The sequence below is a fragment of the Pan paniscus genome, chromosome 6 (genome assembly GCF_029289425.2).
Source record: "Pan paniscus chromosome 6, NHGRI_mPanPan1-v2.0_pri, whole genome shotgun sequence".
Classification (NCBI taxonomy): Eukaryota; Metazoa; Chordata; class Mammalia; order Primates; family Hominidae; genus Pan; species Pan paniscus.
This window is the reverse complement of record NC_073255.2, coordinates 35,147,147-35,168,433: the sequence shown is the minus strand read 5'-3', so window position 1 is coordinate 35,168,433 and position 21,287 is coordinate 35,147,147. Positions and strand designations below refer to the sequence as shown.

The 21,287-nt window shown below is 36.1% G+C and overlaps 1 protein-coding gene across 3 annotated transcripts in view; it reads right to left on the bottom strand.

Annotated features, from left to right (window-relative positions):
• ZNRF2 (zinc and ring finger 2) overlaps positions 1 to 21,287 on the bottom strand; it is an 82,233-nt gene that overhangs the window by 25,730 nt on the left and 35,216 nt on the right. For all 3 annotated transcript variants that reach the window (XR_004672403.3, XR_004672402.2, XM_055115819.2), the window contains exon 2: positions 16,933 to 17,028. Coding sequence is in view for 1 of the 3 variants with exons in the window: in XM_055115819.2 (XP_054971794.1) it covers positions 16,933 to 17,028 (96 nt within the window). In the remaining 2 variants the exon portion in view is untranslated. The remainder of the gene's footprint in view (positions 1 to 16,932; positions 17,029 to 21,287) is intronic.

Below are 21,287 nucleotides of genomic sequence, written 5' to 3'. Positions count from 1 at the left end.
TATCATAATGAATTGGCAAAAGCTGGAAGCATTCCCTTTGAAAACCGGCACAAGACAAGGATGCTCTCTCTCACCACTCCTATTCAACATAGTATTGGAAGTTCTGGCCAAGGCAATCAGGCAAGAGAAAGAAATAAAGGGTATTCAAACAGGGAGAGAGGAAGTCAAATTGTCTCTGCTTGCAGATGACATGATTGTATATTTAGAAACCCCATCGTCTCAGCCCAAAATCTCCTTAAGCTGATAAGCAACTTCAGCAAAGTCTCAGGATACAAAATCAATGTGCAAAAATCACAAGCTTTCCTATACACCAATAACAGCCAAATCATGAGTTAACTCCCATTCAGAATTGCTACAAAGAGAATAAAATACCTAGGAATACAACTTACAAGAGATGTGAAGGACCTCTTCAAGAACTACAAACACTGCTCAAGGACATAAGAGAGGACACAAACAAATGGAAAAACATTCCATGCTCAATGGTAGGAAGAATCAATATTGTGAAAATGGTCATACTACCCAAAGTAATTTATAGAGTCAATGCTATCCCCATTAAGCTACCAATGACTTTCTTCACAGAATTAGACAAAACTATTTTAAATTTCACAGGGAACCAAAAAAGAACCCATAGAGCCAAGACAATCGTAAGCAAAAACAACAAAGCTGGAGGCATCACACTACCTGACTTCAAACTGTACTATGAGGCTACAGTAACCAAAGCAGCATAGTACTGGTACCAAAACAGATATATAGAGCAATGGAACAGAACAAAGGCCTCAGAAATAACACCACACATCTACAACCATCTGATCTTTGACAAACCTGACAAAAACAAGAAATGGGGAAAGGATTCCCCATTTAATGATGCTGGGAAAACTGGCTAGCCACATGCAGAAAAGTGAAACTGGACCCCTTCCTTACACCTTATATAAAAATTAACTCAAGATGAATTAAAGACTTAAACGTAAGACCTAAAACCATAAAAACCCTAGAAGAAAATCTAGGCAATACCATTCAGAACATCGGCATGGGCAAAGACTTCATGACTAAAACACCAAAAGCAATGGCAACAAAAGCCAAAATTGACAAATGGGACCTAATTAAACTAAAGAGCTTCTGCACAGCAAAAGAAACTATCATCAGAGTGAACAGGCAACCTACAGAATGGGAGAAAATTTTTGCAGTCTATCCATCTGACAAAGGGCCAATATCCAGATCTATAAACAACTTAAATTTACAAGAAAAAAACAAGCAACCCCATCAAAAAGAGGGCAAAGGATATGAACAGACACTTCTCAAAAAAAGACATTTATGTGGCCAAGAAACATATGAAAGAAAGCTCATCATCACTGGTCATAAGAGAAATGCAAATCAAAACCACAGTGAAATACCATCTCACGTCAGTTAGAATGGCGATCATTAAAATGTCAAGAAACAATACTGGAGAGGATGTGGAGAAACGGGAACACTTTTACACTGTTGGTGGGAGTGTAAATTAGTTCAACCACTGTGGAAGACAGTGTGGCGATTCCTCAAGGATCTAGAACCAGAAATACCATTTGACACAGCAATCCCATTACTTGGTATATACCCAAAGAAGTATAAATCATTCTACTATAAAGACACATTCACAGGTATGTTTATTGCAGCACTGTTCACAATAGCAAAGACTTGGAACCAACCCAAATGCCATCAATGAAAGACTGGATAAAGAAAATGTGGCACATATACACCCATGGAATACTATGGAGCCATAAAAAAGGATGACTTCATGTCCTTTGCAGGGACATGGATGAAGCTGGAAACCATCATTCTCAGCAAACTAACACAGGAACAGAAAACCAAACACCACATGTTCTCACTCATAAGTGGGAGCTGAACAATGAGAACACATGGACACAGGGAGGGGAATATCACACACCGGGGCCTGTCGGGGGGTGGGGGGGCTAGGGGAGGGACAGCATTAGGAGATACACCTACTATAGATGAAGGGTTGATGGGTGCAGCAAACCATCATGGCACATGTATACCTATGTAACAAACCTGTGTGTTCTGCACATGTATCCCAGAACTTAAAGTAAATTAAAAAAAAAAATGGGCACAGCATCTTTGGACAGGAATCTGGCAAATAATTACCAAAAATAGAAATGTACATAATCCCTGATTAATAAGGAAGGCTTCAAGGATTACAACCCACAGACATACTCATACACACACAAAATACCAGGAACAGTTTAAATATCCATCTATGGACACAAGACTGGTTAATATATTGCAGTTTATCCACCTATGAAATATAAGGCAATTGTAAACAATGATGAAGGTCGTCTGCAATAACCGCTAGCACATATTACAAATGTTCAGAATTGTGTACAGCAGGGTATCACAGTGTAAAGTGTACTGTGGGAAGAATATATGTATCTTTGCATATACATTAAATATCTCTGGAAGATCACAAGAAACTGGTAGTACTGGCTACCTCTCTGTTAAGGTGATTCAGGTGAGAGGGAGAGTTTTCACTGGGCATACTTTGTATCTCTTTGCATAGGAACCAGGCAAACATATTACCTGTTCAAAAATAAAATTTAAATTAATTTAAAATAGAGAAAATTAATTATTTTATTAATTTATTTATAATAAAGAAGCAAAGATAGTAAGCAAATGCAAATAAAAAAATTGGGGAAGACAATTCTCCATGGGTGTCTCATGTTTCTGCAGGTTTTAGACTATATTTTCAAACATGTTTGTACGAGCGAATAGCCCTGGAAAATAGAGACAATGTCAACTCCAGAGAAAAGAACAGACATGCCTACTTCCCAAGATAAAAGATCTAGCTTCCCAAATCTCAGGGGTTCCCTCTTCCACAATGCAACTCACTGAGTATGGAGATGTCACCTGGCCCTCTTGGGGCTTAAGGAACTGATACAAAAAAACGCTAATATTCTGGCTATTGCTATGAGTAATAAAGTTCCGTGATTTTGATTAAGGAGTCTCATATATTCTGTAGGAATCCAAAAAAATGTAGCCAGGCTAACTTGCTGGCTGGCAAGTAGGCTATAATCTCAGACCCTTCACAGTTACTAACAAGCATAAGAAAAAAAAATTAGATAAAGTGAATATAAGGCTAAAAGCCTTACATGGGATAGAGATGAATACTTTATAACATAAAAAGATTCAATCCGAAAAGAACATAAGTCATAAATATCTGTGCAAACAACATAGTTATGAAATACATAAAACCAGAAAACATTGCTGCAAGGCAAATATTACCACAACAAGTAAGAGACTTTAAAAATGAGAAAAAATTGATAAAACCACAGCCACAGTAGGGATGCTTTAATAAACTTTTTAAATTTGTCAGACTATGTAGATCAAACAGAATAAAGGATACAAAATATTTCAATAATACAACCAAATTCAATTTATGGGAATTACACCCACATACACGCATGTTTTCTAATACATATATATATACACACATACATGTCCATGCATGTGTCAGAAAAATGCAGATTTTACACTCTACAGAAGAAAATATATATGCTTCTCTTATATTCACAATTTCCAGAACTCAATGATGTACTTGGCCACATAGAAAACATCAAAACATTTTAAAAATATAGAGAAGTATGGACAGCTTTCTCTAATATCGAGATCAAAATGACTTCCCACTACACATTTTCCTGCTCCCCTAAATTTTCTCTGCAATTATAATGTATCTTTTCTACATAATCTCTGAATCAAAGAAAAAGTTAAAAATTAAATGAGAAACTACCTAGAAATTAACAAAAAAATTAAAATCTCAGATAACTAAAGCTATAAGAAAAACATCTCTATGCCTAAAATACTTTCATTATTAATACTTTCATTATTTTCCTTTATTATTTTCATGTTACCTTAAAACACTTAAAATATTAAGAATTAAATATAGTTCCCCCCAAGACAGAGCCACTGTGTTAATATTGCCCTCCCTGAAACCAAACTACTCAGTGGCTGAGAAGATACCAAACTACTCAGTGGCTGAGAAGATACTTATGGCCACTTCTGAGGCAAATCCAAGGCAGTGCTATGGATAATCAGGGCAATGTTTACTTAAGGTGGGAGGGGGAGCACTTTTAAAAGTTTTATACAAGTAATATGTAGTCATTGGAAAAATATTCACAAGCCATTTCTTTACCAATCTTCTCTAAAATGTTTCCTGAACTCAACAAAATATTCAAGCATCCTTTGTAATATCTTTACTCCTTTCTTTAGAAAAATCATAATCATATTTTATAATTTTCACATTTGCCAAGATCAACACCTCTGGCATATGGTTTACAGCAGCTAGGTACTCTCAAAATCTCTTTACCCCTGAATTGAGTCACTCCACTGCTAACCTTCAAGTCGTTTCCAGCACTCACTAAACACAGCTCACTCTTTATGATGCCTCTGACATTTGCCTCTTTCCCCCCTTCCAACACATCACCTACACCCTGAACATGGAAAGTAATGAACCAATCTCTGAACTAGTCTTTAAACAAATTCTTTTCCTTACAAATACTTTTGCATACTAATATAAGATAAATATTCCAAGTTCCAAATAGTTTATAAAAGAATTTCATCACACAGCTATAATTTATCTTTCTGCCTTCAATTTTCCTTTAGCATTCATTCTCTCTTGCCCCCAACCACACCCTGCCTAGTTATCTCTAAACGTGGCCTCCCTTTCTCTCAAATCTTCTTCATCCTTTCAAGAATGAAGAACTAATTTATTTTTACTGTATGTATACATATAAATACGTATATATATATGTATATAATAATTTTGTAAAAGGGTAAAACTGCGGACAGATGTGGGCTGAGTCATAGCTATGCTCCTTAATAAAGGAAACACAAAAATGAGATAAATTTGAGAAAGTATTTTATTCCTTTAAACTCAGATTTCACCAATACCACATCTTAACGAAAATAAAAACTATGACCAGGAGAATAAAAGCTTTTAAAGTTTGAGGACAGCTATGCTGTTTCACTTGGTCTCTTGTACTGTTTTCTCTCTTCTTTCCTTTTAAACTCAAGAAAGCGTTCTTGGAATGTTAGAATGATACAAAAGTCAACCTTATGAAAGTGACAGAAGGAAAACGAGAACCCTCCCAAAAGGCAGGGCTAATATAAAGATTTATGAAATGATGAGGTAAATTAAGAATCAGTAAACAAAGAAAACAGATGTCATAGTCCTCAAACGTTATTAATGAAATCAGAAATAGAACCTCAATCCTACTTCAGGCTTTCTAGATTCATCAGGACTTCCTTCCTTCTCATCAAACTAATTATTTTTATTTTAATTTATCTTCTATGCATTTCTTTTAAAATAACCCATAAAGAAAAAAAAAGTACCTCAACATAAATACATTTATCCATGTACTTTTATAGCATTTCTATTTCTATACAGACTATAAAAGGTTCTATGCTTCTACAAAGATTAATTTCTGCTACAATCCTAGTAAGCAATCTGTCTGTCATCAAATCTAAACTTTATATGTCAGCTGTGTAGGCCACCACATTGCTTATAAAAAGTAGAAATATTATATATCTTTCCATTAAACTGTAGCTTTAAGTTGTCACATATGATAGCAGTAGTTTTCTAATTAACCTCCCACTCCCTACACCCTTACATATTATAGGATTCATACTGTCATGCAAGACTTATAGACTTTTAACTTGGAATTAAATAACTATCAGATTTTTAAATAAAATATCGAAAGAAAAATTTTAGATTTGTTAGCATGTTAGATAATAGAGTCCTCTCCCAAAGCAATCTATACATTCAATGCAATTCTATCAAAGTACTAATGTCATTTTTCACAGAATCCAAAAAATCCATTCTCAAATTCATATGGAACCAAAAGAAATAGCCAAAGCAAACCTAAGCAAAGAGAACAATGCCAGAGGCATCACATTACCTGACTTCAAACTATACTACAAGGCTATAGTAACCAAAACATCATGGTGCTGGTACAAAAATAGACACAAAGACCAATGGAAAAGAATAGAGACCTCTGAAATAAAGCCACATACCTATAACCAACTGATCTTCCACAAAGTCAACAAAAATAAACAACAGGGAAAGGACACCCTGTTCAATAAAGGGTGCTGGAAAAACTGCCTAGCCATATGCAGAAGAATGAAACTGAACCCCTACCTTTTATTATATATCAAAATTCATGCAAGATGAACTAAAGACTTCAATGTCAGACTTCAAAGTATAAAAATCCTAGGAAAAAAACTAGGAAAAACTCTTCTGGACACTGGCCTAGACAAAAAAAACTTATAGTAAGACGTCAAAGGCAAACGCAACAAAAATAAAATTGACATTTGGGACTTAATTAAACTGAAGAGCTTCTTCACAGCAAAAGGAATTCCAACAGAGTAAAAAGACCACCTACAGAATGGGAGAAAATATTTGCAAGCTGTGCATCGACAAAGGACTAATATCCTGAATCTATAAGGAACTTGAATCAACAAGCAAAACCCCCTTAAGAAGTGGGCAAAGGCATGAACAGATACTTCTCAAAAGATGACATACAAGCAGCCAACAAACATATGAAAAAATGTTTATCACCACTAATCATCAGATAAATCCAAATCAAAACCACAATGAGATACCACCTCACGCAAGTCAGAATGACTACTATTAAAAAGTCAAAATATGGGCTGGGTGCGATGGCTAATGCCTGTAATCCCAACACTTTGGGAGCCTGAGGCGGAAGGATCACAAGGTCAGGAGTTCAAGACCAGCCTGGCCAACACGGTGAAACCCTGCCTCTACTAAAAATACAAAAATTAGCCAGGCGTAGTGGTGGGCACCTGTAATCCCAGCTACTTGGAAGGCTGGGGCAGGATAATTGCTTGAACCTGGGATGCGGAGGTTGCAGTGAAGTGAGATGGCGCCACTGCACTCCAGCCTGGGCAACAAGAATGAAACTCTGTCTCAGGGAGAAAAAAAAAAAAAAAAAAAAGTCAAAATATGGCCAGGCGCAGTGGCTCATGCCTGTAATCCCAGCCTTTTGGGAGGCCATGGTGGGCGGATCACCTGAGGTCAGGAGTTCAAGACCAGCCTGGCCAACATGGCAAAACTCCATCTCTACTAAAACTACAAAAATTAGCCGAGTGTGGTGGCAGGCGCCTGTAATCCCATCTACTCAGGAGGCTGAGGCAGGAGAATTGCTTGAACCTGGGAGGCAGAGGTTGCAATGAGCCAAGATCAAGCCACTGCACTCCAGCCTGGGCAACAGAGTGAGACTCCATCTCAAAAAAAAAAAAAGTCAAAATATAACAGAGGTTGGTGAGGATATGGAGCAAAGCCAACACTTACACACTGTTGGTGGGAATGTAAATTAGTTCAGCCCCTGTGGAAAGCAGTATGAAGATCTCTCAAAAAACTAAAACCAGTACTACCATTCAACCCAGCAATCAATCCTACTATTGGGTATCTACCCAAAGGAAAAGAAATCATTCAACCAAAAAGACACTTGCACTTGTATGTTTACTGCAGCACTATTCACAACAGCAAAGTCATGGAATCAACCTAGGTGCCCATCAATGGTGGACTGGATAAAGAAAAAGTGGTACATATACACCATGGAATACTACACAGCCATAAAAAAAGAATGAAACAATATCATTTGCAGCAATATGGATGCAGCTAGAGGCCATTATACTAAGTAAATTAACGCAGAAACAGAAAATCAAATACAGCCATGTTCTCACTTATAAATGTGAGCTAAACAATGGGTACACACAGACATAAAGATAGAAACAACAGACACAGGGAACTCCAAAACTGGGAAGAGAGGGAGGGGGACAAGGGTTGAAAAACTACCTATTAGGTACTATGTTTGCTACTTGGAGAATGGGTTTACTAGAAGCCCAAATCCCAGCATTACACAATAGATCAATGTAATAAACCTGCACATGTACCCCACCTCCTCACCCGAAATTTATTTTTAAAAGGTAACAGGGCATCTACAGCATGTTTACCTCTCAAAGTCAAGAGTAATATTTCTTAGTAATAGCAACAGGTCTTGTTAACTTCAGCACTCATTACCTGTGAAGTTCTTCTGTGAAGAACTATGCGTGATTTCTCATTTGATTTTCACAGTAACTCTGTGAGGACAGGTACTATTTCTAGTCTCATTTTTTTACAAGAGAGAAAACCAAGACTAAGATTACACTCCTATTAAGTGACAGAATTAGAATCTGGACTCAACAAGCTGAATTTAAAGTTTGTACAAAGTACTGCTATACTTTGTAACAATTTAAACACAAATTGGTGCTACTTTTGGGCAGCTATGTGTATTTACAGAAGGGAAGTAAAACTGAATTTAGTGCCTTATAAAATGGGCTTACAATTTTGGTAACTGGATGAGACTAACTACTGTCAAATTTCTTATATGACCATTTCTGATCCATTATCTTTATAAAGTAAACATCTGCTAAATTTCAAATTACTCCATAAAACAAGAAGCATTTTAGAAATGTTAACACAAATGGAACACGGTAAAATATTATTTTTTGGGTTACAATAACATTTTTCTCTTTTTGTTTGGTATTTGTGGTTTATAGTGTCTCTAGATATGGATTTATTTTTATTTATGGCAGTTAAGATCACTGCGCTCTTTCAATCTGAGAATTTCTAGCTTTCAGCAATTCTATAAGGTTCTCCAGCATTTCCCTTCAAATACTGCCTCTCCACAATTCCATCTCTTTTTCTGCGATTTTTATACGTATGGTGTATGCTCTCATTCCAGGCTCCATGCCAGGTACTCTCTCATATTTTCCATGCTTCTCTCTCTGTTACACTCTGTGTAATTTCCTCAGAACTACCTTATACTTGACTAATTCTCCTTGCAGCTCTATCTAATCTGCCACTTAACCTATCTATTCAGTCAGACTCTAATTTCAGTGATTAATGTCTAGTTAAATCTGAATATTTTTCAAAACTTTCTGTTCTTTATTTACAGTGTCTTATTTTGTCCCATATTTCCTATTCATCTGTTTATAATTTTAACTATTTGAAAATAAAGCTGTTAATTTTAAAAGTTCTTAGGGGTAATAATTCTCATATCTGCTTACTCTCACTCCTTATTTGTCATTTTTCATCACAAGTTCACCGTTAATAGAGACTGTATGTTAGTACAGGAATCCCGTATGGGTTTACGAACAGTTTTGGATTTGTTTCTGCCAGGCTCTTCTGGGATATCACCAACTTTGAGATTTTTGTAAGGCAGTAAAAGAGATTTGACATTTCCCATTGCCTTTAACATCAATCCATGGAGAACAGTCAGTTTGCAGCATAAAAAATAGCTCTTCAATTCTGCCTTACAATGTAAGCTGTATCAAGTTACTTAAGACTACAATTAGGGATCCACATTTAAGTTAAAACTCAACCACAGAAACCACCAATGTACATAAATGAACAGAGACGTCAAATCAGAGAACAGAAACCTGCCACAGAAGGTAAAGTTCACACATGCTCAAGCAGCGATAACTTAGACTTTCTTATTTAAAATTCTGCTTAGTAGCTGGCAAGTTTTCTTTTTTTTTTTTTTTAACTTCAGTTAAAAAAAAAATGCCAATTTCAGAAAGCATCCTGAATTCAGAAAGATTAAAATGTGTTTTGAGGGGAGAATCTCAAAACCAAGAAAATGTAGTATATAAGGCAGAAGATAGGCTTATAACTTATAATAGTACCTCAACTCCCTGGAAGACCAGATTATATCTACAGTGGGAAAAAATATGCTCTTTCCTGCAAACATGTTAGACAGGAACCCAGATGATTAGCAGGCTGTATATGCAAACTGGAATCAAGGTGCTGACAGCCTGATACAATCACCTGCAATATTTGTGTGAGCCTGACAAAATAGATTCTCCCACAGACAGTGTAGAAATTGGCAGCTTTTTTCATCATTTTTATTACAGAACAAATTGCCTTCCAACTGGCTCAATCTTTCTTCAAACATGTTTACTTTAACAGGGTAATAGTCACATCTTGCTCTGTCCATAGAGTTGTTCTTCTTTCTGATGATTCTGAATAGCTCTGTTTTGATTCACAAGTTTATAATTTAACTCCCAGAAGACAACTTTATTTCAAGTTGTACCTCTTCTAAGTACACATGCACAAACATAGTACCAACCACAAGTAAAACAAAGATTCCTTAAATATAAATAAATCTTACTGCCTTGAATCACAGAAGTCTAAAGTAAAAACTGAACTTTATATGATATAAAGTATACCATAATCAGGTATAGTTTAAAGACCAATACAATCAAGACTAAGAATTTGCTACATCAAAGCTACAATAAGATATGATCTTATTGTTAAAACAGCTTTTATCAAAAAGACAGGCAATAACAGATGCTGGCAAGGCTGTGGAGAAAGGGGAACCCTTGTACACTGTTGGTGGGAATGTAAATTAGTACAGCCATTATGGAGAACAGTACAGAGGTTCCTCAAAAAACGAAAAAGAGAACTACCATATGATCCAGCAATCCTGTTACTGGATATATATCCAAAAGAAATGAAATCAGTATATCGAAGAAATATCTGCACTCCCATGTTTACTGCAGCACTATTCACGATAACCAAGATATGGATTCAACCTAAGTATCCATCAACAGATGAATGGATACAGAAAACGTGGTATCTATAAACAATGGAATATTATTCAGCCATGCAAATGAATGAAATCTGTCATTTTCAACAACATGGATGGAACTGGAGGACATTATGTTAAGTGAAATAAGCCAGGCACAGAAAGACAACTATAGCATATTTTCACTCATTATGTGGGAGCTTAAAAAACAAAACAAAACAAAACTGATCTCATGGAGACAGAGAGAAGAATGATGGTTACCAGAGGCTGGGAAGGGTACTGGGGAAGGGGGATATAAAGAGGGTTTGATTAATGGGTACAAAAATACCTTCGGATAAAAGGAATAAGACCTAGTGTTTGGAAGCACAACAGGACAACTATAGTTAACAATAATTTATTGTGTATTTCAAAATAACTAGAAAAGCAGAACTGGTATGTACCTAATACAAAGAAATTATAAATGCTTGAAGTGATGGATGTCCCAATTATCCTGATTTGATCATTACACATTGTACATTTGTATCTGAATATCACATGGACCCCTATAAATGTAGTATTATGTACACATAATAAAATTTTTTTAAAAAACTAAGAATTTGCTAATAATATTTAATTTGTTGGCTTGTCTGAAATATCCTAGAAGATAAGGAGCAAGGAAATGAAGAGAGCCTCTATACTCATAAAATTTGTATTAGATTCATAGACTATACAAGGAATTATTAGGTCCATAAACTCAACAATGAAGCACATGAAAGAGGGAAAAGTATATGAAACAGGCAGTCCTTCACATGAAGGTAATCTATGTTGTTGAATACTCACTGTGGCATTCTTAATTTTTTCAAGCTGCCAAAATACCATCTGCAATAGATAATACCACCCACATCATTCAAAATCCTTCCCTGCCCTGACAGCCTTGGGCATCCCATTGGGATCTCTGCCCAGCCAGCTGCCCAATCCCTGAGAGCTTCTACCTAGTCAGCCAATTTCTTCTTCAGGTACCAGGACATGGGTGTTCAGATATATTGTGCATTTAAAAAAATAAGAAGGTTTTGGTGAGCTAGTCTGAAAAACCAATATTTCAAATATCATCTCTGTGACAAAGAGTCTGAAACTCTAAATCATCAACTTGTATTTGAATTTCTGGAACTCATCCAATTCAGGAGCTTATCTATATAAATATATCCAGTCTGAAGAAAACAAGCCCCACTATTCTTGTGTTATAACTATGAATGTTTATAGACAGTTAACATTCACTTAACAAATAAATTTCAAAATTTCAGATCTAGCTACTTTGGAAAAGGCTGCAAAAGTGTAAGTTAAATGAACAGTATGCTGAAAAAAATGTTCTTGTTTGAGCACTAACACAATTTAGAGGCCCAATGTATCTGATCTATCTCTCTATGGAATCAACATGTAGGAATTCAAATATAAAATTGTGAGGAATCCAGTTGACTAAAAAGATTCAGTTTTAGAGATTCTCTGGCTTTACCTTGTTCTACTTTATAATAATCCTAGATGGTTTGCTTATTAGGTATTAAAGGAGCCAATTTCCATTTGGACTCATCACCTGTGACAGACATTTTGGGGGGGGGTGTGACTTTAAAACAAGGTGGCATTAGAATTCCCCTTGCCTATGATAGGAAAGTACATTATTAATCTGCCACCTCTCTGTAACCCTCCAAATCAGTCCAGGCAAAGCTCCTTTCTCCTTCACTTACTCATAACTGGCCACTGTCCAAGAGCTAGTTTTAAAACCTCAAAAACTATACACGGTTTTTATTAAGAAGCTGTATTTGCTTCTTGCTGTGAATGTTTATACAATTAATACATACTTTGAATTTTTTATCTCTACAAAATAAAAAATAAAAGAAGCCAGGCATGGTGGCATGCACCTGTAGTCCTAGCTACTTAGGAGGATCACTTGTGCCCAGGAGTTTGAGGCTGTCGTGTGCCATGACTGTGCCTATAGATAGCCACTGAGCTCCAGCCCGGGCAACACAGCAAGATCCTGACTCTAAAAACAAAAATATATATATTTTTATTTTTTAAAGCTTTCAGTCAGCAACTTTAAGAATGCCTACAAGTTTATTTACTTCTTGCATGAAATTTATTAATTTCTAGATTGAAATACTGTTAAATATTTAAAATTCGAAATATTTGGTTGTTATAGTATCCCCAAGCAGAAGGTTATATATTAGTTCTTAAGACACCAAACAAGTGATCTAGCAGAAAAGTTTAATGACTTAGGCATAGTTAAATCAGGAAATTAAGAACTGTCAAATATCCAAACCTGACCAAAAACAAGCAATGGGGAAAGGATTCCCTATTCAATAAATGGTGCTGGGATAACTAGCTAGCCATATGCAGAAGATTGAAACTGGACCCCCACCCCGCGCCAACTTCCTTAAACCATATACAAAAATTAAGTCCAGATGAATTAAAGACTTAAATGTAAAATCCAAAACTATAAAAACCCTGGAAGACAACTTATGCAATACCATTATAGACATAAGAACAGGCAAAGATTTCATGACAAAGGCACCAAAAGCAATTGCAAAAAAACCAAAAATTGACAAATGGGATCTAATTAAACTAAAGAGCTTCTGCACAGCAAAGGAAACTATCAACAAAGTGAACAGACAACCTACAGAATGGGAGAAAATTTTTGTAAACGAAGCATCTGACAAAGGTTTAATATCCAGCATATATAAGGAACTTAAACAAATTTACAAGAAAAAAGCAAACAACCCCATGAAAAAATGTGCAAAGGAGATGAACACTTTTCAAAAGAAGACATAAATGTGGCCAAGAATCATATGAAAAAAAGCTCAACATCACTGATCATTAGAGAAATGCAAATCAAAACCACAAGGAGATACCATTTCAAGCGTCAGAATGCGTATTATTAAAAAGTCAAAAAAAAAAATACATGTTGGAGAGGCTGCAGAGAAAAAGGAACACTTAGCACACTGTTGGTGGGAGTGTAAATTAGTTCAACCATTGTGGAAGACAGTATGGCAATTCCTCAAAGACCTAAAACAGAAATACCATTTGACCCATCAATCCCACTACTGGGTATACACCCAAAGGAATATAAATCCTTGTGTTATAAGACACATGCATGTATATGTTCACTGCAGCACTGTTCACAAGAGCAAAGACATGGAATCAACCTAAATGCCCATCAAATGATAGACTGGATAAAGAAAATGTGGGTCCATATATACCGTGTGAATACTACACAGCCATAAAAAAGAAGAAGATCATGTCCTCTGTGGAAACATGGATGGAGCTGGAGGCCATTATCCTCAGCAAATTCACACAGGAACAGAAAAGCAAATTCCGCATGTTCTCACTTGTAAGTGGGAGCTAAATGATGAGAGCACATGGACACAAAGAGGGGAACAATACACATTGGAGCCTACCAGAGGGTGGAGAGTAGGAGGAAGGAGAGGATCAGAAAAAATAACTAATGAGTACTAGGCTTAATACCTGAGTGACAAAATATCTGTAGAACAAACCCCCATGACACAAGTTTACCTATATAACAAACCTGCACATGTACCCCTCAACTTAAAAGTTAAAAAAATTGTTAAATATCACAATACACAAGAAGACTGTATTATAGATATATTACACAAAAAGTAAACATACAGAATACTAAGACTGTGTGTAAATATATTATTATATGGTCAAATATATTTGTGATTTTCAAATTGAAAGCCAGAAGCTTTAAGATTTATGGATATTTAAAGGCACTCATATTAAACATAAACAATTACAGAATATAAGATAGTGGAGCAGGTATGAAAAACAAACCCATATACCTTTAGTCTCAAATTTTGAATGAGAACACTTTCTATTTCTTAAATAACTAAACTTGAAGTAGATAATGCAAAGTAGCCAATTCAATTTCATAATGCAAAAAGGTTAGGATATAATCAACAAATACATTTATTATGCCAAGTAACTGCTTAAAACCACTTTCACATTTCATCAGCAAATGAATGGCAAAAAGTGCTCTATTGTCAACCCTGTAATAGGGTGGCTGAAGCACCACCATACTAGAAAAAGTGAAGGAAAGGGAAGAATTGAGACACTGATTCTTAGATCAACTTGCAAAACACTACCAAAAGTAATATGCTCATTTCAATGTTAAATTCTATCCCTCCCAACATTTTTGTTACCTGAGGAGAAAGCTCAGATAAGTGCTGCTATATCTACTAAGTTTCTCATAGAAACTTTTTATTTAACCAATAATTCTTAGCTCAAAGACATCAGTGACGGCCGGGCGCGGTGGCTCACGCCTGTAATCCCAGCACTTTGGGAGGCCGAGGCGGGCGGATCACGAGGTCAGGAGATCGAGACCAACTTGGCTAACACGGTGAAACCCCGTCTCTACTAAAAAAAATACAAAAAATTAGCCGGGCGAGGTGGCGGGCGCCTGTAGTCCCAGCTACTCGGGAGGCTGAGGCAGGAGAATGGCGTAAAACCCCGGGGGGCGGAGCCTGCAGTGAGCGGAGATCGCGCCACTGCACTCCAGCCTGGGCGACAGAGCGAGACTCGGTCTCAAAAAAAAAAAAAAAAAAAGAAATCAGTGACTATTACTATTAGTAGGCTGTAAACTCCATTTCTGTTCATTCACTGCTATATCTCTAATTCCTAACACAGTACCTTGCACATAATTGATGCTCAAAATATATGTTGAATTTAGCCAATCTTTCAATTGGCTATAGTGTTTACTGGTACCCTTTCTACACATTTTATTTCAGGCCAAAATTCATATTTTAAAAAAATGAAATTTCTCTTAAGCTTTTGAAGTCTGTTTCTTTATAAAATTTTGAAAACAACTTTCATTTTTCCTTCATTTTATTCTATTCATTGGTTAGGACAGAACTACTTGATTTCCCCCCCCCAAGTCTATTCCAAAGTATGCCAAGGCTACATTTAAAATCTTTCCTAGGTTTTGGAATATCTAGAGATTTTGGTCAGGAAAGAATGGTACAGTCTAAAACACCAGACCTAACAAAAATACCAGTTCGCTCCAGAGCTCACAGACTAAATTTGTGTATGGGAGGAAAGACAGAGACACATATGCACTGCATAGGTAGAGTTTTGGGTTTCTCTTAATGACTTTTTCTCCCATTAGGCATCTATTTACTATTGAATAAACTTTTATTCTCCCTACTCCTCATATATGTTCCCTTCATTTACTCTATACTCTTAAACAAAAAGAAAAAAGTTGCAATTTCAACCATGCTTACTTACTTTTGAAAATGGCCATTATGAACATTACATTTTACTTAGGCTTAACCCAAAAGATTTTATTTCAATGCAGCAGTTCTCAAGCTGTGGTCCAAAGAATCTTGTACAGTAGGAGAAGTGGAAGAGCCTTTGAAATCCTTTTAGATTAACAAAGTAAAAACTATTTTCATGGTAACACTAAGACAGTATCTGTTTTTGTTTTGTTTTGTTTTGTTTTGTTTTGTTTGTTTGTTTTTGAGACAGAGTCTCACTCTGTCTCCAAGGCTGGAGTGCAGTAGCACAATCTCGGCTCACTACAACTTTCGCTTCCTGGGTTCAAGCGATTCTCCTACCTCAGCCTCCCGAGTAGCTAGGATTTCAGGTGTGCACCACCACACCCAGCTAATTTTTTTTTTTTTTTTTAGTAGAGATGGGGTTTCACCATGTTGGCCAGGCTGGTCTCAAACTCGGGATCTCAGGTGATCTGCCTACCTCGGCCTCCCAAAGTGCTGGGATTACAGGTGTGAGCCACTGTGCCTGGCCATATCTGCCTTTTTCATTCCCATTCTCTCCAGTATAGCAGCAGAGTTTTCCAGAGGACACAAGACGTGCCATATCACAATAAACTGAATGAAGAAGCAGATGTGAGAATTCCTTGTCATGAAGCCTGATATTAAAGAGTTTGTAAAAATCCTGAAAATGCCACTCTTGTCACTAAATATTTTGTCTTAGAAAATTTACTTTTCATTTAAAAGTTGTCAACATAATTATATTTATGTTTAACAAAATAAATTAAAAATTATAAATTGTTTTAATTTATATGACAAATATGGATAGATATAACCCAAGAAAAACTCTTTGAAGTCCTCAGTAATTTTTTGAAGTGTAAAGAAGTCTTGAGATCACAGAATTTGAGAACCACTGCATTAATGCACTAGTAAAAATAGAGAGAAAACAATGTCCTTCCCTCCTTTTAAATTAAACTTGAAACATGAAATTCATAAAATGTAAGTTAATTCTAACTTAAAATATTATTTTAAAGCATTGGACTTACCATTATAGGTTATTCGTGGCTTTGTTAAACACATTACAAGATGCAAATCCATTTCATCTGAGGGTATAAATTTTGAGCATACAGGGCACTTAAATCCTAAAAAACAAAAGAAACTCAAGTTACTTAACTATTCTGAATATCCAGCTATGGCTTTTAAAAAGCATGGAAAATCAAAAAGCGTTTGAAACTTCAATATTACACTTACTGCATTACACTGTTTATGTGCAACTCAAGTCAGGAAAATTTTGTGATTATAATATCTGACTTTTGTATCAGTTTATGAAGATGATCTCCTCATCAAACAAAACAAGTTCAAATGAGAGGGATGCAGTCCACTACAAACTCCTGTATCTCTCTCTGATGTACTGGTCCAGGTATTCTCGTTTTTAATTTTTTACATTAGCCTGTACTCATGATTTCATGTTATTACAAGCTTTGTAATCTGACTACTCTTGTGGAAATTACCTTTACCAACTTGGTATAGTACACTGTGAGTCACAAGTTTTATAGCTAAACAGTACCTTAGACACTATTCTACCTCAATAACCTTAAAATTTTATCTGATGCAGAATGTGAAGCCTTTCAGAACAGCAAAAACAGGTCTAGAATCTAAGACTCCTGACTTCTACTTTAATGGTCTTTCTGCCACACCATGGCACTGAAGTCATAATGAAAACAGAAACTAGCATCAGATCGGGGTACAGGTTTTTGCAGTCAATTTTTGACACTTAAAAATTAGCTAGTTTCCTACATTATTCAATCTGCACTACTAAGTATTTGCCTGAAGTACTCCATTAAAAATAAACTAGCAAAATAAAATAGGGACTATTTGATGTATTCAGCTCTGTTCTGCCCCCTCACTTACCAAGGTGAAGTGTCCCATCCCTGCCTTCTTGCTGCTAAGACAGTCCTCAGATATACCATGTTCCCCTGCTGTCCTACTGCTCCCTCCCCTGACACCACTAAGCTGTTTGGAAACCTGAACCCAGATAGCCAACTTATAGTTTGGCTAGGCACAAATCAGAAGTGGAACAAAAAGATGGCATAGGCCAATCAATTTTTTTTTTTTTGGAAATATGATTAAGAAACAGTGCAAGACTATATTGGCCAGCAGTAAAGAGCTTAAGCAGAAAGGTCAAAAGTAAGTAAAAGAGAGACAGTGGTGTCCATGACGGCTCAGGTGTAAGCTGAACTTACGAGAGAACAGAAACTATAGGCAAGCACAAGAAAGAAGGCCACATGGAGCTAGAGTGTAGACAGGAACAGAAGCACTGCGAGAGACAACTAATAAGATGGGTGGTGAAAGAGACGTTTTGGCAGCTCTCTAGTTCCAACACATGTGTTCTCACAGGAACTGTCCTCCCTTCACTGTGACGTGAAACTCACTGCAACCAAATGAGTGAGGCTAGAATTATACCTCATCCCGAACTTTATAAGGATTGGGAAAAAGATTTTGGCACAGCTAATCCTCCAGGTATTCAATTTCCTAAATGAAATATATGATTTTGTACAATGTTTTTCAAACTGTAGTACATGCATTTTAAAAGAAAGGAATAAAGGTATGTTTACTTCAACTTCTTGAAAACCACCAAAAAGAGAAAGAAAAAAAACAGGAAGGAGGATTCAATTAAAACAAGTTTGTCCAACGCATGGCCTAATGTGGCCCAACACAAATTCATAAACTTCCTTAAAACATTATGAGATTTTTTGCAGTTTTTTTTTTTTAGCTGATCAGCTATTGTTAGTGTATTTTATGTGTGGCCCACAGAAGCCAAAAGATTAGACATCCCTAAAAATGAAACTATAAAAAATGTGGCCCAAGGAAGCCAAAAGATTAGACACCCCTAAAAATGAAACTACAAAAAAACTATAATGGCCAAACACAGGCTACATCGAATACAGTGAAACTGATCAACCATGGGGAGAAAGCAGAGATCCTAAAACTGCAACCAGATTTTAAGCATCAACTAAAGAATTCTTGCCTTGAAACTTAAAAAATTTGCTTCCCTGAAGTTAAACTTAGCATAAACGAGGGCAAGAGGCAACTGATTTGAAACATCAGAATCATCTGGGTACTGGCAAACAAACTTAAACAAAAGTGCAATATTGTGAACCTAAAAAGCCTCACTTGAGAGCCATCCAACTGCCTACAAAGTAGAGCCTAAGGGGAAAAACAGTACGTACAAAGAACCACCTGGATTTCTAGTTAAATACAGTGAATTAAACACATGTTTCTCTCTCCTCCCCTCCAAAACCTACTAAAATGAAAATAAATAATATTTAATAAAAATGAGTTAAAGAACTTGAGAGAAGTCGGCAGCAAATGAGAAAAAAAAAATAGATGAAAGCATCAATAGCACGGAGCAAACACAGATCCTGAGTGTCTGCACAAGTAAGCCAATTCTCACTAAATAATTCCCAAAGGACTCAGGCATCTGGAGCTCCATGACTTCCCAACACAGTGGTGATACATGAGGCTAAAATCTAGACTGACTGAAAGACTGAATAAAAAACAGATCCTGAGGTCCCCAATCCATTACATACAGCCAAGCAAATACCATACCCCCACTAGAGCATGAGAATGGAGATTTACTGCGGGGAAAACAACAACAACAACAACAAAGAATATTCGGAATTGAGAATACCAGGCACGGCAACGGGCAGGGAAGAAAACAGAAGAATAAAGATCTCCGAACTGAAAAAGGTCCCACTCCATAGCCTCCATCTCTACTAAGAAATTGGTAGATTCTTCTCTTAAATCAAAACGTCTCACAGAATGATACATCAAAATCCTTGCCTATTAATAAGCCTTATCTTTACACATAAAGCTTCCAATCAGTTTTTTAAGGCAGCTCTAAGGCATTATGCAACAAAAGAAAAAAAATGTATCATGGTTAAACACATCAGAAGCAAATACCAAAGACAAATAATGAATTTAAAATATTTGCAATGTATATCAAAAACAAAAGGACAATATCCTTAATATACAAATGCTCCTTGACTTAGGATGGTAAACTGAAAATATCTTCAGTTGAAAATGCATACACCTAAACTACCAAACATCGTAGCTTAGGCTAGCCTACCTTAAATGTGCTCAGAACCCTTTCAATACCGTATTCAATAAATTACATGAGATATTTGGCTCAGCACCACCGAGTTTCATTATGTATATTGCTAGCCCTGAAAAATATTGAAATTCAAAGTATAATTTCTACAGAATGCATCACCTCCACACCATTATAAAGTCAAAAATCCTAAGTTAAACATCTATGTAAAGCACTCTTAAAACTGTATACATATACATGATATGCATGTGGGTACTACTAGTATGTATTTACATATTTACTTAACCACAGCCTGTCCATTTCTAAATTCTTTGTTTTGATTCATCCTTGATTCATCTCTCTCTGTATAGTTATCTTTCTATATACCTGAGTAGATTTATTTATAAATGTATGTATCGATAGATAAATTATTTATATAGAGAAATTTCTCTATGTATATATAGAAAGATCTGTATAGAGATCTACATATATAACATATATAGATAATTATTTGGGACACATGGCAGAGGGGTCTTCAGAGCTCTTGGAAAAAAATGGGACTCAAGAAGTGTATTATCTTTAAATACTCAGACTCAGGACTCAACCAACAGATGAATCAAAACAAAGAATTCGTGGTTAAATAAATATATAAACTCACGGACACACAGGTAGTACACACATGCACGATTCTATTTAAAAATAAAAATATGTGTAAACAACTATGGGAATTATCTCTACAAAACAGTACTAAATATTACAAATGTAAACAGTGTGAAAATGATCAAACTAACAAAAACTGGGATGGGAACAGCAGGATCATCTTGGTGTATAAAAGGCCAAGAGAGACTGTGATGAAGAGAGTCAACAGTAGAGATGAACCAGATCATTCTGCTCTTGTTAAACAGAGAAGAAAACATATAGACAATGAATCACTAGTGTCATTAATCCTTCTCTTCTACCCAAAGAACTTTTAGATGGTCACCAGTATCCTACTAAGGTGTCATCTTTCTCCAGGAATCTTTCTCTAAGTGCTCTACCCCAAGGTCAACTCGATCATTCCCTCCCTTTGTATTTCTTCCATACCTGGACAATACTTCAATGCAGCACATGGCCCTGTGTTTATTTACATGTCAATCTCCTTATTATGCTTAATAGTCAGGTGAAAATACAGAAATGTGAGGCCCAATAGACCTGGTAAAATCCTGTTTCTATTACATACAGACTAGGTGACCCAGGGAAGGCACTTCAGCCCTCCAGGCCTGACTTCTTCCCTGTAAACACTGATACTACTACTTACACATTAGAAATTTG